This window comes from Sus scrofa, chromosome 7 (assembly GCF_054392235.1).
Source record: "Sus scrofa isolate SSC_HxYL_T2T_F1_AM1 chromosome 7, Sscrofa_HxYL_maternal_Yorkshire_Landrace_v2.0, whole genome shotgun sequence".
Taxonomy (NCBI): Eukaryota; Metazoa; Chordata; class Mammalia; order Artiodactyla; family Suidae; genus Sus; species Sus scrofa.
Window position 1 is genome coordinate 28135710 of NC_139389.1, and position 18378 is coordinate 28154087.

An 18378-nucleotide genomic window follows, 5' to 3' on the forward strand; every position below is an offset into this window, starting at 1 on the left:
AAAAAAGTTATCACTTACCTGCACGCACAAAGGTTTGTTAAAGCAATCTTTTTGCAACGCCAGTTTAGATTAGCCTGAGCAAATTGTAGAATTGTAGAATGAACAACTGAATACCCTTGAATCCCAGGAAGATGTGTTTTGGTGGACGTGTGTGTGTGTGTGTGTGTGTGATGCCAATTGAGCAAAAGTGTTCAAAAGCAAGAATTTTTCATCAAAAATTGCCTCTTCCTACATGTGATCTTGGATTTCTTGTACTAAAGACATTTGGGAACAGCAATGAGTCTCTTGGGGGGGGGGGGCTGTGAACCCTATACTATTGCTTTAATGTCTCTCATATTTTCATTTTAAGCGCCTTGCATTGTCCACAAAGGATGAAAATACAAAGGCCAAAATAAATTACCAAAAGTGCCTGCATTTAAAACAGGAGGGAAAGTAACACGCAGACAGTTGAAATCTAGGAGTAAAAAACAGTGTGGCTAAATTGAGTGCAGGGTAAATAACCTAAAGTTTTAGAGGAGCTAGAACCTGGGTCCAGAGAATTCCTCCTGCTTTAGAGCATCAGGCCCAACAGTTAGCTTAAAATGGGCCACGTGCCAACCAGATAAAACGTTTGAAGCTGTTAAAGAGAAAGGACCATTGCCCCCCCTCCCCCACAGGCTCACCACATCCATTTATTCAAAAGCAGTGGACAGTTTACCCCGTTCGCAAGCGACACAGTAGAAGTACGAACTACCTATCATCTGTGGCTGAACTACTAATTAAAGAAGACATCAAGAAGGTGAGGGGGGTGGGGGTCCCCGGACCACAGGCTGGGAAAAATGAGGAACTGGGAGAAGCCCAAAAGGCTTAAAGACAGCAGATTTTCTACGGAATTTTTTCCTCTTCTTCGAGCCCCAGTCCAGCCCCAGGCGAAAGGGAGCGGCTCTGGGCGGGGATAGGGGCGCGGTGGGTCCAGCCCCGCCTTTCCCTCCCCACGCCCTTGACCGAGCACGTCCCTTCTAAGGCGCTGGGAACCTTCTCCCATTTAAGAACCTTCTATTGGCCTGATTGCTTTCCTTTTGAAAACTGAAATTTCCCCATCCCCAGATATTCCATCAGTGTAAGGCTTACGATGACACCAAAAACCATACTGCAGGATCTCTTTTCTTGTCCTCATTTTAAAAACAAGATGGGAAAAACCCAGGGACGGTGAAGGCAGTTCTCAGGCAGCCCAGACAGGCAGTCCCGCCCCTCCGCTCCTTCCATCAGCATCAGGCTCCAATTAGGCTCTTTGACCCCCAGAAACTTGGGAACTTTGTTTTGGTTGTCCCCAAATCCTGTAGCCCTTAATCCTACTTTTAAACAGACAAACTAATTTGAGCCCTACATGCCTCTCACCGCCCCATTACAAGCGTAATGCTGATCCTTCCGGTCAATTTCCACCTACTCCAATGCCGGCTCCCAGGGAAGAGGAAGGAAAAAAAAACAACAAGGGTGCCAGTGCAAACAGCGAACCTCCACAGCATCTCTTCCCCCCTCCCTTGAGGACTCCGGTTTCCTCCCGCGAATCCCAGAAGAGTCTGGAGAGTTCTGGGAGGGGCGGCAGCCAGGGCGCTGATTGGCCCCAGAAAGCCAGGGGGCAGGACGCGAGGCGAAACCTCTGGAATATTCCCGACCTGGCAGCCCCGCCGAGCTCGGGGATTGGCTGAGGAGGGAAAAGGCGGGGCTTGAGGAAAAAAATATAAACACAGAGCCGCCCCCAGGGAAACAGCGAGCCCGGGAAGAGCTGCTAAGACTTCCTCTGCGGTCTGTGAGCGCAGCCTTGGCAGATCCGTTGCCTCCGAGGACCACCGCGGGCAGAAGCGGCGCGTTCGGTTTCCGGCTTCAGAGCTCTCGTCTGGGATCCCGGTTTCGAGTCTAGAGGCTGTTTGCGGAGAGAGCAGGCCAGCGACATGGCGAAGAGCGTGGCCATCGGCATCGACCTGGGCACCACGTACTCGTGCGTGGGGGTGTTCCAGCACGGCAAGGTGGAGATCATCGCCAACGACCAGGGCAACCGCACCACCCCCAGCTACGTGGCCTTCACGGACACCGAGCGGCTGATCGGCGATGCGGCCAAGAACCAGGTGGCGCTGAACCCGCAGAACACGGTGTTTGACGCGAAGCGGCTGATCGGGCGCAAGTTCGGCGACCCGGTGGTGCAGGCGGACATGAAGCACTGGCCCTTCCGGGTGATCAACGACGGGGACAAGCCCAAGGTGCAGGTGAGCTACAAGGGCGAGACCAAGGCGTTCTACCCGGAGGAGATCTCGTCGATGGTGCTGACCAAGATGAAGGAGATCGCCGAGGCGTACCTGGGCCACCCGGTGAGCAACGCGGTGATCACGGTGCCGGCCTACTTCAACGACTCGCAGCGGCAGGCCACCAAGGATGCGGGGGTGATCGCGGGGCTGAACGTGCTGCGGATCATCAACGAGCCCACGGCGGCGGCCATCGCCTACGGCCTGGACAGGACGGGCAAGGGGGAGCGCAACGTGCTGATCTTCGACCTGGGCGGGGGCACGTTCGACGTGTCCATCCTGACGATCGACGACGGCATCTTCGAGGTGAAGGCCACGGCGGGGGACACGCACCTGGGCGGCGAGGACTTCGACAACAGGCTGGTGAACCACTTCGTGGAGGAGTTCAAGAGGAAGCACAAGAAGGACATCAGCCAGAACAAGCGGGCGGTGAGGCGGCTGCGCACGGCCTGCGAGCGGGCCAAGAGGACCCTGTCGTCCAGCACGCAGGCCAGCCTGGAGATCGACTCCCTGTTCGAGGGCATCGACTTCTACACGTCCATCACCCGGGCGCGCTTCGAGGAGCTGTGCTCGGACCTGTTCCGCAGCACCCTGGAGCCGGTGGAGAAGGCTCTGCGCGACGCGAAGCTGGACAAGGCCCAGATCCACGACCTGGTGCTGGTGGGGGGCTCGACGCGCATCCCCAAGGTGCAGAAGCTGCTGCAGGACTTCTTCAACGGGCGCGACCTCAACAAGAGCATCAACCCGGACGAGGCGGTGGCGTATGGGGCGGCGGTGCAGGCGGCCATCCTGATGGGCGACAAGTCGGAGAACGTGCAGGACCTGCTGCTGCTGGACGTGGCCCCGCTGTCGCTGGGGCTGGAGACGGCCGGCGGCGTGATGACGGCGCTGATCAAGCGCAACTCCACCATCCCCACCAAGCAGACGCAGATCTTCACCACGTACTCGGACAACCAGCCGGGCGTGCTGATCCAGGTGTACGAGGGCGAGAGGGCCATGACGCGGGACAACAACCTGCTGGGGCGCTTCGAGCTGAGCGGCATCCCGCCGGCCCCGCGGGGGGTGCCCCAGATCGAGGTGACCTTCGACATCGACGCCAACGGCATCCTGAACGTCACGGCGACGGACAAGAGCACGGGCAAGGCCAACAAGATCACCATCACCAACGACAAGGGCCGGCTGAGCAAGGAGGAGATCGAGCGCATGGTGCAGGAGGCGGAGAAGTACAAAGCGGAGGACGAGATCCAGCGCGAGAGGGTGTCGGCCAAGAACGCGCTGGAGTCGTACGCCTTCAACATGAAGAGCGCCGTGGAGGATGAGGGGCTCAAGGGCAAGATCAGCGAGGCGGACAAGAAGAAGGTGCTGGACAAGTGTCAGGAGGTGATTTCCTGGCTGGACGCCAACACGCTGGCCGAGAAGGACGAGTTTGAGCACAAGAGGAAGGAGCTGGAGCAGGTGTGTAACCCCATCATCAGCGGACTGTACCAGGGGGCGGGTGGCCCCGGGGCTGGCGGCTTTGGGGCTCAGGCCCCCAAAGGGGGCTCTGGGTCTGGCCCCACCATCGAGGAGGTGGATTAGAGGCCTTAGTTTCCTTTCTCTCTATTCCTCTTTGAGACCCAAGGACTTTGACATTGTCCTGTATTTTAGTTCTGTTCTGTATCACTTCATTCTAAGATTAGGTTGCAATCGCATAATTGACTTGTTATATCTTTGTGTTATAACCAGCGTGTTCTTGAGAATTATTTGCCTTTCATGTAAGTTAGTACTGTAAGGGTGGCTTTTGGTCGCCCCCACCCAGTGAATCAACACTGCCACCTTCTGTTTTTTGCTTTGTAAACACACGAAAAGTTAAGGAATTAAAAACTTTTTTTTTTGTATACTTAAGGAATAAATATAAAATGTTAAATATGTGTCTGTTTTTATTTGTGGAGGGATAATGGATTCTTCTCTGAGTGCCTGAATTCCATAGACCATGAAAGGGCAATACTTCTGAAGAAACTATTATACACATTAGGAGCTGTGGCCTATGGCTCTTTGTTGAGACTTTATTGTAGGTGGAGTTACATCCTGAGATGGAAACCAGATTTCAGCTGTGCATTTCCATTAGGGTGGAAAATGGGATGGGAAGTGCTATATAGGCTTTTGGGGGGAGAGGTTGGTTTGGGCTTAAAGGCAGTGTTGAGAGGGATTCATGGTTCCTTACTCTTGTCCTCACCCTCTGTAGAGCCCTTCACTTCTCACTTGACCTGTTGACCGGTCTTTTAATGAGTTAATATAGGGGTAGACAGAACACTAAATATTAGAGGCAGGCTCATAATTGGTTTTATAAAGCCCATATGGGTGACCAACTGCCAATTATTTGGCCTCTTCATTTTGGGTGCTTTCTTTTAAAATAAATAACCTGAATGGCCTAACTTCCAAAGTTCTAGATCTTTTTGAGTAGAAATGTGCTGTAGGCAAACAACACCTTCAGCCATGGTCACCGAAGCTGCAGTTATCCAAGTGAGAGCCTAGAGGAGTTGAGATATTGAGAGTTTAGGGGCATGGCAATAAAGAAGGGTGGTCCGGATACTCTACCTGATTCTTTGAGTCACTCCAGTAATGCCCATCACACCACTTTCTACCCCAGGTACTCTAAAGCTTTTTAAAAATTACTATTTTTGTCTTTTTAGGGCTGCAAGTGCAATATATGGGAGTTCCCAAGCTGGGAGTCTAATCAGAGCTGCAGCTGCTGGCCTACGCCACAGCAGCGCTTAAAGCTTTTTTCACAGGTTAGCATATGGAGGTGGTTACTTAAGCTACAGCCGGGGCAAACTTAAGAGAACAGGCAATGGTTTGGGGACCAGGTTTTTCCACACTGCCTGAACCCTGGGGATGGTGTTGGGTGGTTCTTATATGGCGCTAAGTAGTAGTTCTACCCCAGTTTTAACAATGAGTAACTTCTTTGTCCTTTTTAGGGACAATTTCAAAATAATGGCAAGTAATAGCATGTGTAATTTTGAAGAAAGGAAATACAAGGGGTGCAGTAGGCTTTCCTCCCACACAAGCCCTTCTCCAGGGGCTTTTTTTTATGAGCAGTCAAATGTCCTTAACACCTCCTCTAGCCTAGCAGGACCCCAACCTTGTTTTCCTTCTTTCCTAAAACTGAAGCTAGCACAATGCAGTAAGACTACTATACGTTAAAAAATAAGCTGAGCCTGGGGCCATCTACTCCAAAATCAAAGACATGAAAGTTCCCTGTGTTCTAGCTTTCAGTTAAGTGCCTAACCACAGGGGCTCATGGTTAGGATTCAGCTCTTTGAACTTTCACTCCTGCAGCCCTGGCGAGAGCCCACAACAAGCTGCTGCACACCACTGTCAAAAACAAAAACACCTTTCCCCTCTGGGAAATTCAAACATTTTTCTAATGACAAAGTATGGGAAGCTTTGTAAAGGAAAAAGTGTCTTTTTGATTCCTGGGCCAATTCTCAAAGGCTGGTTTTACTTACAAGATACATGAACTATATTGTATTGTCTGACCAAAGCACATAGTGTAAGTGCAGTTTAACTGCTGCAGCAGCAGAGATTGGGGGCTTGCTTAACTTTTAAAAAATGTGGCCTGCCAGGCAATGGAGGGGATAAGTCTTTAACTTCCAATTATTGGAGCCATGGTTCTCTAAGCTGGTGGTATACTGAAATCATTTGAAGAGGCTAAAGAAATACTGATACCAGGCCTTCCAAGAGTCAGAGTCTCTGGGAGTGGGCCAAGGTGTTGCGTAGAATTAAAGCCACCTGCGTGTTTCAAGTGTGCAGGGGAAGTTGTGAAAAACCACTTCACCAGAGGCCACTTTTAGTGGTTTTTAGAGGGATGGAGGCATGGGACAGGGAGGAGGAAGGTGTCAGTGCTTCCAGGAGCAGCAGCTGGTGGCAGGGGCTTTCTGCTGTGTAATGGAGCTGGAAGGCTTGAAAGGCCTTAAAAGTGCTGATTCATTGGCAGCAGCAGCAGTGGTAAAGGTTAAGGAAATCGCCAGCAACAGCTTAACGGGCTTAAAAAGGATTTCTGAGGCTGGGCCAATTAATATGCGTCCTCTTTAGGGAAACGGTTCATGACAAAGCAACATCAAAATATGAGAGGTTGTGACCTACCTGTACATATACACTTGTTGGAACTTAAAATCACTTTGTAATGTCAACCACAGGTGGAACTCAACCATGGGAGCTGAGAAATGTTCAAATAGGTGAATGGTATAGGATTCTCAGATTTTTTTATTGTTTTTTGTCTTTTTAGGGTCACACCAGTGGCATATGGAAGTTCCCAGGCTAGGGGTCGAATCGGAGTTGCAGCTGCCAGCCTGCACCACAGCCATAGCAACGTGGGATCCTTAGCCCATTGAGCAAGGCCTGGGATAGAACCCGCATCCTCATGAATCCTAGTTGGGTGTGTTACTGCTGAGCCACAAGGAAAACTCCTTGGAGAGATTTCTTTGTGTGTGTGTGTGTGTGTGTGTGTGTCTTTTTTCTAGGGCCGCACCCTCAGCATATAGAGGTTCCTAGGCTAGAGGTCTAATCGGAGCTGTAGCCTCCAGCCTATGCCAGAGCCACAGCAACACCAGATCTGAGCCATGTCTGTGGCCTACACCACAGCTCACGGCAACGCCGGATCCTTAACCCATTGAGGGAGGCCAGGGATCAAACCTAAAACCTCATGGTTCCTAGTGGGATTTGTTAACCACTGAGCCATGACGGGAATTCCATGGAGAGATTTCTGGATGGAAGGCTGAAACCTTTCGGGGAGGGCAAATGGAAAAGATAATTGCAGAAAAAAGTAACAGGATACCTTTCCTGCACCCACAATAGACTTTTTCCAAGTTTCTATGCTCTGTGTCTAAAGTATGTGACTTAAAGAGAAGATTGATTTTTGTACTGCTTGGAACCCTCAAATCATGCTGTTACTATATGGCTTTCTCACGAAAGATGAAGAAAAACATGCCAACATACATCACCAAACTCTATCTGCATTCATAAGTGAAGGGGTACAGAAGGGTTCTGGAAGATGGGGTTTAGGATAATATGAGTTGACAGATTTAGAGCCAAGAGCAAATGACTAGATTTCTGAAAGAGTGAAAACTAGCAAAGGGAGAATGGGGCCTGACTGTTGTCACTCTACCCCAATTTGCTTTGCTTCCACCCCTCCTGAAACTTAAGGTGCTCTTCACAGTGTCCTGAGCACTTCCACTGTTCCCGGCTAAGTCCCAGGCCATGCACTACTCATTGAAAGGACATGAAGATGGAAGTGGGGAGTAGCTGCACATAAGCACGGAAGTTCAGTGTTTCAGTTAGGGTTGCAAGATGAGAAAGTTCTGGAGATTGGTTGCACAACAATGTGTGTGTATGTGTGTATATATATATATACAATTTATATATAAATAAATTTGTATATATATACAAAAATATTTTTAAGGGTCACAGGTGTGGTATATAGAAATTCCCAGGCTAGGGGTTGAATCGGAGGTACAGCTGCCAGCCTATGCCCCAGCTTGCAGCAGTGCTGGATCCTTAACCCACTAAGTGAGGCCAGGGATCGAACCCGAATCCTCACAGACACTGTGTGGGGTTCTTAACTCGCTGAACTACAATGGGAATTGCAGTAATTTGGTATAGGCCGGCGGTTACAGCTCTGATTAGACCCCTAGCCTGCAAACCTCCATATGCTGTGGGTGTAGCCCTAGAAAAGACAAAAAAAAAAAAAAAAAAAAAAAAGTACTTGGGAGTTCCTGTTGTGGCTCAATGGGAACAAACCCAACTACTATCCAAGAGGACCCAGGTTAGATTCCTGGCCCCACTCAGTGGGTTAAGAATCTGGAGTTGCTGTGAGCTGTGGTGTAGGTCACAGACACAGCTAGGATCCCACATTGCTGTGGCTGTGGTTAGGTGGGCAGCTGCAACTCCAATTTGACCCCTAGCCTGGGATCTTCCATATGCTGCAGGTGTCACCCTAAAAAGAAATTTTTTTTTTAATTTTATAATGACGTGGAATGATACAGTTCTAAAGTCAAGTCTCTCCAACAAGGCAGTCAACAAATTCTAGCTTCCATCCCTTCTGTTTCTTCATCTATAGAAAAACTTTTCATTCTTTGTCCTAGTCACTATGGTCCTTCTGGGCGTGTTCTCCCTCCCCCACCCCCAAAGAGGCCAGGAATCAAACCCACATCCTCTTGGATACCTATTCAGGTTTGTTTCCGCGGAGCCACAACAGGAACTCAAATATGAATACATTGAAACTACTGAACCATAAACTTTATTTATTTTTTTGTCTTTTCTCTTTAGTGCCACACCTGCGGCATATGGAAGTTCCCAGGCTAGGGGTTGAATCGGAGCTGTAGCCACCGGCCTATGCCACAGCCACAGCAGTGTGCGATCCGAGCCACCTCTGCGACCTACACCACAGCTCAGGGCAACGCGGGATCCTTAACCCACTGAGCAAGGCCAGGGATCGAACCGCGTCCTCATGGATACGCGTTAAGTTCGTTAACCGCTGAGCCACCACGGGAACTCCTGAACCATAAACTTTAAAAAGTTAGAATTGTTTTTTAAAAAACATGTCAAATTGTATTATTTTAAATACCCATTTATCATACGTCAATTATACCTTAACAAAGCTATTTGAAAAAAAGACAAGACTCCAAGGTTAATGTGCCCAATAGGTGTGCAGGTTGGAGAGGGCTTGACAATTCAGATTACACTGGCTAGAGAGAGCGAGGGGCCAGTCCCTCGGAGTGACTTGGACGCCAAGCTAGGACAGGCGAGAAAGAAAAGTCCATGGGGGACAGAGGACCGGACTGGACCAGCAGGGAGGCCACCCAGGAGGAGCGCTCAGTTGCGCGCGCACCTGGCAGCGCAGGGGACTTTCTCCGGCTTGGCCAGTCAAGTCACCTGTTTTTTAATTTTTTTTTAATTCAGAAAACCTCTTAGAGTATGTGCCCAGAAGAGGGTGAAACAATTCACTCATGGCTGCTCGTTCACTCTGTTTTAGTTTTGTTTGGACAAGTGATGGGGAAAACGCTGCGAGTCGAGACAGGCATCTAAGAAGACAGCCGTGCCCGTTAGGCCCCGACGCCACGCCGCCGTAAATAAATGGCCCTGGCCCCGCCTTTGCAGTCCTCTTTGTGCGGTAAACTCGTGGCTGGTGAGGATGGCTGTCGCGGAGTTCGCCTGGCTTTTGCTGCGAAACCGTCCCCAAAGGCGGGGGAGGGTGCCGCCCGGCACATTTGCTTAGCTGCGCACATGCAGGTACCTCGGGGCCCTGTTCGGTGAAGGGATCACAGTCTAGGGCTGAGCAGGATGAACTCCCATTACAGACTAGAGTTTCTGATGTCGCTCTGACGCTACTGCTCGGAACTGACCCAGCCCGGGTCAGGGGGGGCTCGTCTAAAGTCGCCGAGTCTTTGCTGACTCACTTGTTTCTTCCCAGGCCCCTGGTGCTCGAAGGAAGATCCGCAGCGCGACGAGGGTGAGTGGATTGTGGGAAATGCAGTGGCCAGAGGTCGCACTGGGGGAGGACGGAGGTAATGATGACCCCAGGTGATTCTGAGTGTCTCGCTGACGCCATCACCGCAGCGCGCTGATCACCTCCGTCCCCTGGGCCAGGATCCCTAGTATTTGAGCTCTGGGAAAAGTTGATGTCCATGAACACTTATTGATCATTTATTCTTATATTTCACTTTTCTATTAGGAGTGTAAGATGTCCACATCTTAAATGGCCGCACTCGCCGCGTAAGTCCAGGGCCAAGGATCGAAGCCCAGCCGCAGAAGCACGGAATCCTTTAACCTGCATCAGGCTGGGGATGGAACCCGCACCTCCGCAGCGACCCCAGCAGCTGCAGTCGTATTTTTAACACAGTGCGCAAGAGCGGGAACTCCTTATTTTTGAATAAGGGTGAGTGTTATGTGTGCGGGTACTCTCCGGCGTCTCACAGATTGTCTTTTTTTTTTAATTCTCCAAACTGGTCTTGCTAAAACTGCTTTTCCCGTGCCTTTTCCTATTGTAAACTCCCCTACATGCTAGGTTTCCTTGTTGGAGCTTTTCTCTGCAATTTTGAATTTTTTTCCTGCTGTTTTTCTCCCTGAACTTTTAATTTCCAGTTTAATTTGCATACTGGGACTGTTGTCTTTGAATAGTCTAGTTTTTTTGCCATAGTGGCTTCCCTTGATCCACGTCTCCCCAAATTGGGAATGATGATTTCTCAGACTAGAGTCTCTGATGCTGGTCCTGATGTCAAAATTAATTTCTGACTCATTTGGGGAACTGGATACTAGGATTTCTGAGAAAGACCAATGGGAGGGCTGTAACTCTCTGCTTGTCTTTCTCATCAGTTTCCTGGTTCATCTTTTCTAGCCCGAGAGCTCCTTATCTTTGAAGCCCAGCCAGGGGCTGTCCCTTTCAGAGATCTGGGCTAGACTGGAAAGATTCTGGAAGGCCTAAGGTTTGGAATTCTCTTGAAGAGCTGACAGGATGGCTGTGGTGCCCATATAGTGGTTCCTGCCACTTGAACAGGCTGTGAGAAGTGGAGAAGATGCCTTCAGCTTGGGTTCTGTGGTAAGTCTCTTTCTAGTTGCTGGTTTTTCGTCGAGCCCCAGAGTGGTAATGATGACCTGGTTGGACTAGAGTCTCTGAGCATTTCTCTGAGGATCTTTGAAACCACCTGATCCACTCTAAGCTCCTTTCCACCCTGTGGCAACTCCCTTACCCCCACTCCCTCCCACCCCCAGTTTTCCTTAAGGTTAAATTAGTATGTAACTAGTTTCAGATGTACAACGTAATAATTGGATATTTCTGTCCTGTTATCTGTGGGAGATTCGTGCTTTAATGCCAGCTGCTTGTTTCTAACAGGTGTTGCTTTTGTGAAATTTCAGAACTTTGCAGACACAAAAGGATGTCCTCTCTGGTGTTGGACAGATCTTGGGAGCTTCACATCTTTCCTGCATTAACACATGGGAGCAGCTATCAACTCTTCCGAGCCAGGCGAACTGCCTAGAAATTTGGGGACCCTTAAATATCAATTAGGTGGTCTTCACTTCTTTACTTGGTTTTAGCAAAAGGATTCCAATAAAATATTTAAAAGTAAATGAAAAATAGATTGGTCTTAGGCCATAGCAACCACCAGAGCCACTGCAGTGACAACACCAGATCCTTGACCTGCTGCGCCTCAAGGGAAATCCTGATAGTTGAGGTTTTTATGAGACTGTTACAACAGTTATCCATTTGGCTTTTGATGAGTTTGGTGAAAACATAGATTGTTCAGATATATTTTGAAAGAATTCTATTCCTGGTGGTTGCCAGGGGCTGAGGAGGAGAAAATGAGCAGTTATTAATGGGTTTAGAGTTTCAGTTGCCCAGCATGAAAAGAATGCATGGGGGTGAAAGGTGGTAGTTCCACAATGTTATGAATGTATCATCAGTGAATTGTTTGCTTAAAGTGGTAAAAATGGTAAGTTTTATGTTTATTTCACCCCAATAAAAAAATGGGGAAAATCTCTGTGTTCCTTTTTGTCACTATCACAAAGGGGGTTCTAAAATTGGAATTTCACAGTTCAAGGAATTGGACATTGAAGGTGACTTGTGTCATTTGCTCTATAAATTGGTCCCAGCTGACATTTGAATAGCAGTCTCTTTAATCACTCACCTTTAAAAAACTGCTTATCTTCTGTGTTTACTTTCCCAGAGAAACATTTCCAGCTTGGTTCCAACTTTTGTTTTCCTTAGTCGCTTTTGCCAGAGTTGTATTTTTTATTTTTTTTTCTGCCTTGCCCTATTTTTGGTGCTCCTACAGGACAAGGTCACTTGCCCTGTAGCTATATAATCTGTGTAATCTTAGCAGCCACCATGTATTTATTGCTTTGATCTGTGCTAAACTTTTTATGTTTCATTCACTTCATTGAATCCTTAAAACCTTGCAAAGCAGATATTATCTACCTGCTCAGGGAAAGCTCAGGGATGTTAATTTTCTTAAGGTCATAGAGATAAGGAGGTAACAGGCTTCAAAGTCTTTTCTTAACACCCAGGGGCCTAGCTTTAAAACATTACCAATAACTGGAGCAGACCTGCCTTTGATTAAGTTTTTCTTTTTCTCCCACTGAAACAACCCAGCTGAAATGTGACTTATATTCTCTGATTTTTCTTTGTACTCTGAGTGAGTCCCTAAACAATATATTCGGTGTAATTTATTCATGTAGTTAACATTGCAATTTGAGTTTCGCTTGCCTTTTAAGGCCGCACCTGAGGCATATGCAAGTTGCCTGGCCAGGGGTCCAAGCCTGATGAAAGCCGCATCTGCAACCTACACAGCAGCTTGTGAGGAGGCCAGGGGTCAAATCTACATCCTCAGAGATGACGGGTACTTAATCCATTGAGCCACAACAGGAACTCCACAACTTGGTTTTTTTGTTCACGTTTTCCTGTACTTTGTTTTTTAGTCTTTTTAGGGCCACACCCATAGCATATGGAGATTCCCAGGCTAGGGGTCGAATCCTAGCTATAGCCACCAGCCTATGCCAGTTATAGCAGCACCAGATCTGACTGTCTCTGTGACCTACACCACAACCACAGCTCATGGCAATGCCGGATCCTTAACCCACCGAGCAAAGCCAGGGATTGGACCTGTGTCCTGGATACTAGTCAGATTCATTTCTACTGAGCCACAATGGGAACTTCTAATTTAGATTCCACCCTTCCACACACATTTCTGTCTTTTTATTTTGAAAAAAAAAGAAAACTAGGTTGATTGGATATCTCTGGGTATTGTATATGAGGACTTGTAAGTGCATTTTTCTAGGGTGACAGTATCACATAGGACATATAGAGGACTGGTCAAGATAAAAGGAGCCAGACTGCTTCTAGATGTTCAACTTAGCTAAATTAATTAGCCACTCTTATCACAATTCCTCATTTGTTTTTGTTTGGTTGGTTTTTGGTTTTTGCATATGGAACTTCCCAGGCTGCTGGCCTGTGCCACAGCCACAGCAATTGCAGATGCCCAGATCTGAGCTGTGTCTTCGACCTACATACCACAGCTCACAGCAACACTGGGTCCTTAACCTACTAAGTGGAGTCAGGGATTGAACTTGCAAAATCCACATCCTCATGGATATTGCTGGGTTGTTTCTGCTGAACCACAACAGGAACTCCCATTTCTCATCTGTAAATGGATAAAAGAGTACCTACTCTTTTTTTTTTTTTTTTGCTTTTTAGGGCCACACCCGAGGCTTATGGAGGTTTCCAGGCTAGGAATCAATCGGAGCTGTAGCTGCCAGCCTACATCACAGCCACAGCAACACAGGATCTGAGCCCTGTCTGCAACCTACACCGCAGCTCACAGCAACGCCGGATCCTTAACCCACTGAGCAAGGCCGTGGATGGAACCCGCAACCTCATGGTTCCTAGTCAGATTCATTAACCACTGAGCCATGGCAGGAACTCCAAAGAAGTTTTTTTTGTTTGTTTTGTTTTACTTTTTAGGGCCGTGCCTGCAGCATATGGAGGTTCCCAGGCTAGGGGTCAAATCAGAGCTGTAGCTGCAGGCCTACACCACAGCCACAACAACACAGGATCCAAGCCGTGTCTGTGACCTACACCACAGCTCACCGCAGCCCTAGATCTGTAACCCTGAGTGAGATCAGGGATTGAACCTGCGTCTTTATGGATGCTAGTCAGATTCGTTAACTGCTGAGCCATGACGGGAACTCCAGAGAGTAACTCTGTAAACAGAGTTGTTAGGTTTAAGTATATGTAACTAATGCTTAAAACTGCCTAGCACATAGTAAACCATATATTATTCCAACTAACTTAGACATCAGTTTATGTAGTCTAGTCAGTTACCTTGTAAGACCAGCAAAAAGAACCTCCAGGCTCGGAAGAGGCGACTCCCCTTAATCACTCACGAGAAGCGGTCTTGATGCAAACAGCAAGAGGATTTTTATTCCAAGCGCGCTGGGGCCCACAGTCATACACCACGCAGGGGTAGAGGACTGCGGCCCCGAGTGTGGAGTCGGGACAGCTTTTATGGGGTTCACAACAAAGCCCGCGCTTCGTGGACCAATTAATTTAAATTGTTTTGGAGTTACACATTTGCGCATGTTTCGGGGTGGGGGAGACATGTTGTCACCAAGATATGTGTATCAACATTTCAACATCTTTATGGCGCAACCAATTTGAGGTTGCTTTAGAGATTAACCTCCTCTCCTTCTATCTTTTGCAAGCAGTTTTACAGAAGCTAAACAAGCAGTTAGAAACTCCCTTTTCTTGTTATCTCAAATAGTTTCAAGAAGTTTCATGCCTAGAGACACGTACTCAGGGCCTATTTTACTTCCGCATATTTTAAAACAGCAAAAAACCTAACCTTTTACCTATAAGGAACAAACTCTGGAATTCAGAACAATTTTAAGCTTCTCATTAGCTTAGGTTGTATTTTCATCCTTTCAACCTCATCTACCTTTCCTTCATCCCTGACATCGTTGGTTAGATGGTCAGCTTCATTTCTTGTCCCTGTATTCTCTTGCCTGACTTGTATGTTCCAAGTCCTGCCTTAGGTGTTTGGAACCTTCTTCTTTTGGGAGTCCCAGGTTTAGGGCATAAGATTGAGCTACAGCCGTGGTGAAGATGGTCCCATGAACTCTTTTTTATTCCAGTCATGGAAATCACTTTCCAGTCTTAGCATGCTTGAGCCCCACGGCCTCTCCATGTGGGTGACAATGTTATAAGACCCCTATCCCAAAGCACTGAATCTTCACCCCCCAGGCTCTAGAAAGGGAGCAGCTTCAGATGTAACCAGTCCTTTCAACCCACCAGGCAGATGCCATAGCTCTCTATAATTCATCCAAGCATCTAAGCAGGCCTGCTATCTCAGCTCCTGAAGACAGCCTCCCAGAGCCTGTTTCCCCAGGCCTCTCATCCTGGAATCCTCAGCAACTGGTAGGGGCACAAGCCCCTCCAGAACAATACCTCTACCCTGCCAGCTGCTCAAGCCAGAACCCTTGGGGTCGGCTTGACTCCTCTTCCCACACCCTTTATCCAATTTGATAGCAAATCTTGGTGGTGCTACCTTAACACCAGGAGTTCCTGTTGCACAGTGGAAACGAATCCGACGAGGAGCCATGAGGTTTCAGGTTCGATCCCTAGCCTCAGTGGGTTAAGGATCTGATGTTGCCATGAGCAGTGGTGTAGGTTGCAGACGAGGCTCGGATCTGGTGTTGCCTCGGCTGTGGAGTAGGCCGGCAGATGTAGCTCCGATTATACCCCTAGCCTGGGACCATCTATATACCGTGAGTGCGGCCCTAAAAAACAAAAATAAAAATAACACCAAAATTTGCATCTCACACCTCTCCTGCTACTCCACTCTGGTGGGATCCACCATCCACCCACTTAGCTCACCTAACCTGACTGCAACAGCCTCCAAAAGAACTTTGAGGATGCAATTTGTTTTGCGAAGAAATCCTAGAGCCAAGAAAAAAACTTTTGGACACTGCTTGTAGGACTATAACTTTACAGAATCCCTTTGGAAAACAGTTTTGCTGTACCTATTAAAAGGCCTATTTTTTTCAACCCAGCGTTTCCATTTCTGGTAATACACCCTCAACAAACTCACATACAGATGTGAGGATTAATGTACACAAAAATCCTTGATGGTCCTGTTTGTAAGGGATGAGGAAAAAAGGAAACGATCCAATGTTTTCCAATAGAAAAATGGACAAATTGTGCTATGTTTATAAAACATAACACCACATGTCACATGTAGCCCTGGTATGGCTCACATACTTCACATAGACGAATTTCACATGAAGAAAAAAGGCAAAAAGAAAGAAAAAAAGGTGAATCACAGAAAAATAATACATGTTTAAAAAATGTACACCTAATGCTCCTACACTGTTGGTAGGAATGTAAATTGGTGCAGCCACCATGGAAAACAGTACAGAGGTTCCTAAGAAAGCTAAAAATAGAATTAACATATGATCTAGCAGTCCCACTCCTGGGCATATATCCAGACAAAACTAGTATGAAAAGATTCTCTGAATCACTTTGTTGTACAGCAGAAATTATCACAATATTGTAAATCAACTACAATAATTTTAAAAATGAAAAAAAAAAACAGTAGAAATTGACAATATTGCAAATCAACTGGAATTTAATTTTTTTGCTTTTTAGGGCCACACCCATGGCATATGGAGGTTCCTGGTGTAGGGATCAAATTGGAGCTGCTGCTGTTGGCCTACACCACAGCCACAGCAACATGAGATCTGAGCTGCGTCTGTGACCTACACTACAGCTCATGGCAACTCCGGATCCTTAACCCCCTGAGAGAGGCCAGGGATCAAACCGGTGTCCCCATGGATACTAGATGAGTTTGTTATCGCTGAGCCACAACTGGAACTCCATGGAGCCTCTCCCTTATCTGAGGGCCCTTGACTATGAAAAAGGAATTTCAATCACTTTCTCACCAGCAACGTGGGATTCGAGCCAAGTCTTCAACCTGCACCACAGCTCATGGCAACACTGGATCCTTTAACCCACTGAGCAGGGGCAGGGATCGAACCCTAGTCAGTTGTTTCTGTTGCACCACAATGGGAACTCCTAATTTTAAAAAAATTAAAAAAATATATACATGGACCCCTATGTTGATAGCAGCGCTATTCACGATAGTCAAGACATGGAAGCAATCTAATTGTCCATCAGCAGATGAATAGATAAAGATGTGGTATATCTGCAATGGGATACTACTTAGCCATAAAAAAGAATGAAATAATGCCATTTGCTGCAACATGGATGGATTTAGAGATTATCACACTAAGGGAAGTAAATCAGAAAGAGAAAGACAAATAGCATATGATATCACTTATGTATGAAGTCTAAAATATGACACAAATGAACATATCTTTGAAACAGAAACAGACTCAGAACAGACTTGTGGTTGCCAAGGGCAGGTTGGTGGGGGAGGGAAGGATTGGGAATTTGGGATTAGCAGATGCAAAGTATTACAACCTGATGGATAAACAAGGTTCTACTGTAGAACACAGGGAACTATTTCAATATCCCGTAATAAACCATCATGGAAAAGAATATGAAAAAGAATACACACATACTATGTAACTAAGTCACTTTTGCTGTATGGAAGAATTTAACACGATGTTGTAAATTAGCTATATTTAAATTTTTAAAATAAAAACATTTACAGCTAAACAATACATTGTTTAGAGTTAAGTATCATAGGAAAAGCAAAAAGAAATGCATGTGATTGTTAAATGCTAAATTCAAGATATGGTGGGTAATGGAGTTCCAGCTGTGGTTCAGCAAGTTACTAACCCATGAGGATGTGGGTTCAATCCTGGCCTCACTCAGTGGGTTAAGATCTGGTGTGGCTGTGGCTGTGGCTGTGACTGGCAGCTGCAGCTTCACTTCAGCCCCTAGCCTGAGAACTTCCATATGCCGCAGGTGTGGCTCAAAAAAGAAAAAAAATGGGGGGGTGGGTAGGGAGAGCGATGTAATCAAGGAAGTGTACAAGGAGGCTCTGTGGGAACTTATTGTGTAATTCTCTCTTTTTTTTTTTTTTTTGTCTTTTTGCCATTTCTTGGGCCGCTCTTGCAGCATATGGAGGTTCCCAGGCTAGGGGTCAAGTCGGAGCTGTAGCCGCTGGCCTACGCCAGAGCTACAGCAACGCGGGGTCTGAGCCGCATCTGCAACCTACACCACAGCTCACCGCAACACCGAATCCTTAACCCACTGAGCAAGGCCAGGGATTGAACCCGCAACCTCATGGTTCCTAGTCAGATTCGTCAACCACTGTGCCACGATGGGAACTCCTTTTGTAATTCTTTATATTTTTGTATATCTATACTTTTTTTTTTTGCAGAAGTTCCTGGGCTAGGGATCAAATCCTTGCTCCAGCAGTGAATCTAGCCACAGCAGTGAAAACACCAGACACTTTTTTTTCTTTTGGCTGCCCCCACCCCTACCCCCAGCATATGTAGATCCTGGGCCAGGGATCAGATCCTAGCCTCAGTTGCAACTATACCGCTGCTGGGAACTCTGACACAGGATCCTTAACTTGCTGAGCCACCAGGGAACTCCTTG

General features: G+C 47.3%; 2 protein-coding genes, 1 long non-coding RNA gene and 3 other non-coding genes across 7 annotated transcripts in view; 5 read left to right on the forward strand and 1 right to left on the reverse strand.

Annotated features, from left to right (window-relative positions):
* Positions 1 to 14290, reverse strand: part of HSPA1L (heat shock protein family A (Hsp70) member 1 like) — a 28316-nt gene extending 14026 nt beyond the window's left edge. The window contains exon 1 of the mRNA XM_021097960.2: positions 14134 to 14290. The gene's annotated coding sequence lies outside the window, so the exon portion shown is untranslated. The remainder of the gene's footprint in view (positions 1 to 14133) is intronic.
* On the forward strand, positions 1932 to 3857 carry HSP70.2 (heat shock protein 70.2). Its single transcript, NM_213766.1, is given in 1 exon segment — positions 1932 to 3857. A coding segment is annotated over 1 exon segment (1926 nt).
* On the forward strand, positions 9419 to 15855 carry LOC100624113 (uncharacterized). 2 transcript variants are annotated; one of them, XR_299737.4, is made up of 6 exons: positions 9419 to 9548; positions 9730 to 9768; positions 9991 to 10194; positions 10654 to 10854; positions 11172 to 12617; positions 12772 to 15855. It is a non-coding gene; the product is annotated as an uncharacterized LOC100624113 (long non-coding RNA). The 2 variants fall into 2 exon arrangements; XR_014809861.1 differs by lacking the exon at positions 12772 to 15855 and having other exon boundaries at positions 11149 to 11790.
* On the forward strand, positions 9823 to 9885 carry LOC146401477 (small nucleolar RNA SNORD48). The gene has a single exon (XR_014811727.1). It is a non-coding gene; the product is annotated as a small nucleolar RNA SNORD48 (small nucleolar RNA).
* Positions 10487 to 10553, forward strand: LOC146401478 (small nucleolar RNA SNORD52). The gene has a single exon (XR_014811726.1). It is a non-coding gene; the product is annotated as a small nucleolar RNA SNORD52 (small nucleolar RNA).
* LOC146401479 (small nucleolar RNA ZL8) lies at positions 10892 to 10973 on the forward strand. Its single transcript, XR_014811745.1, has one exon. It is a non-coding gene; the product is annotated as a small nucleolar RNA ZL8 (small nucleolar RNA).
* Positions 15856 to 18378: the final 2523 nt, after the last annotated feature.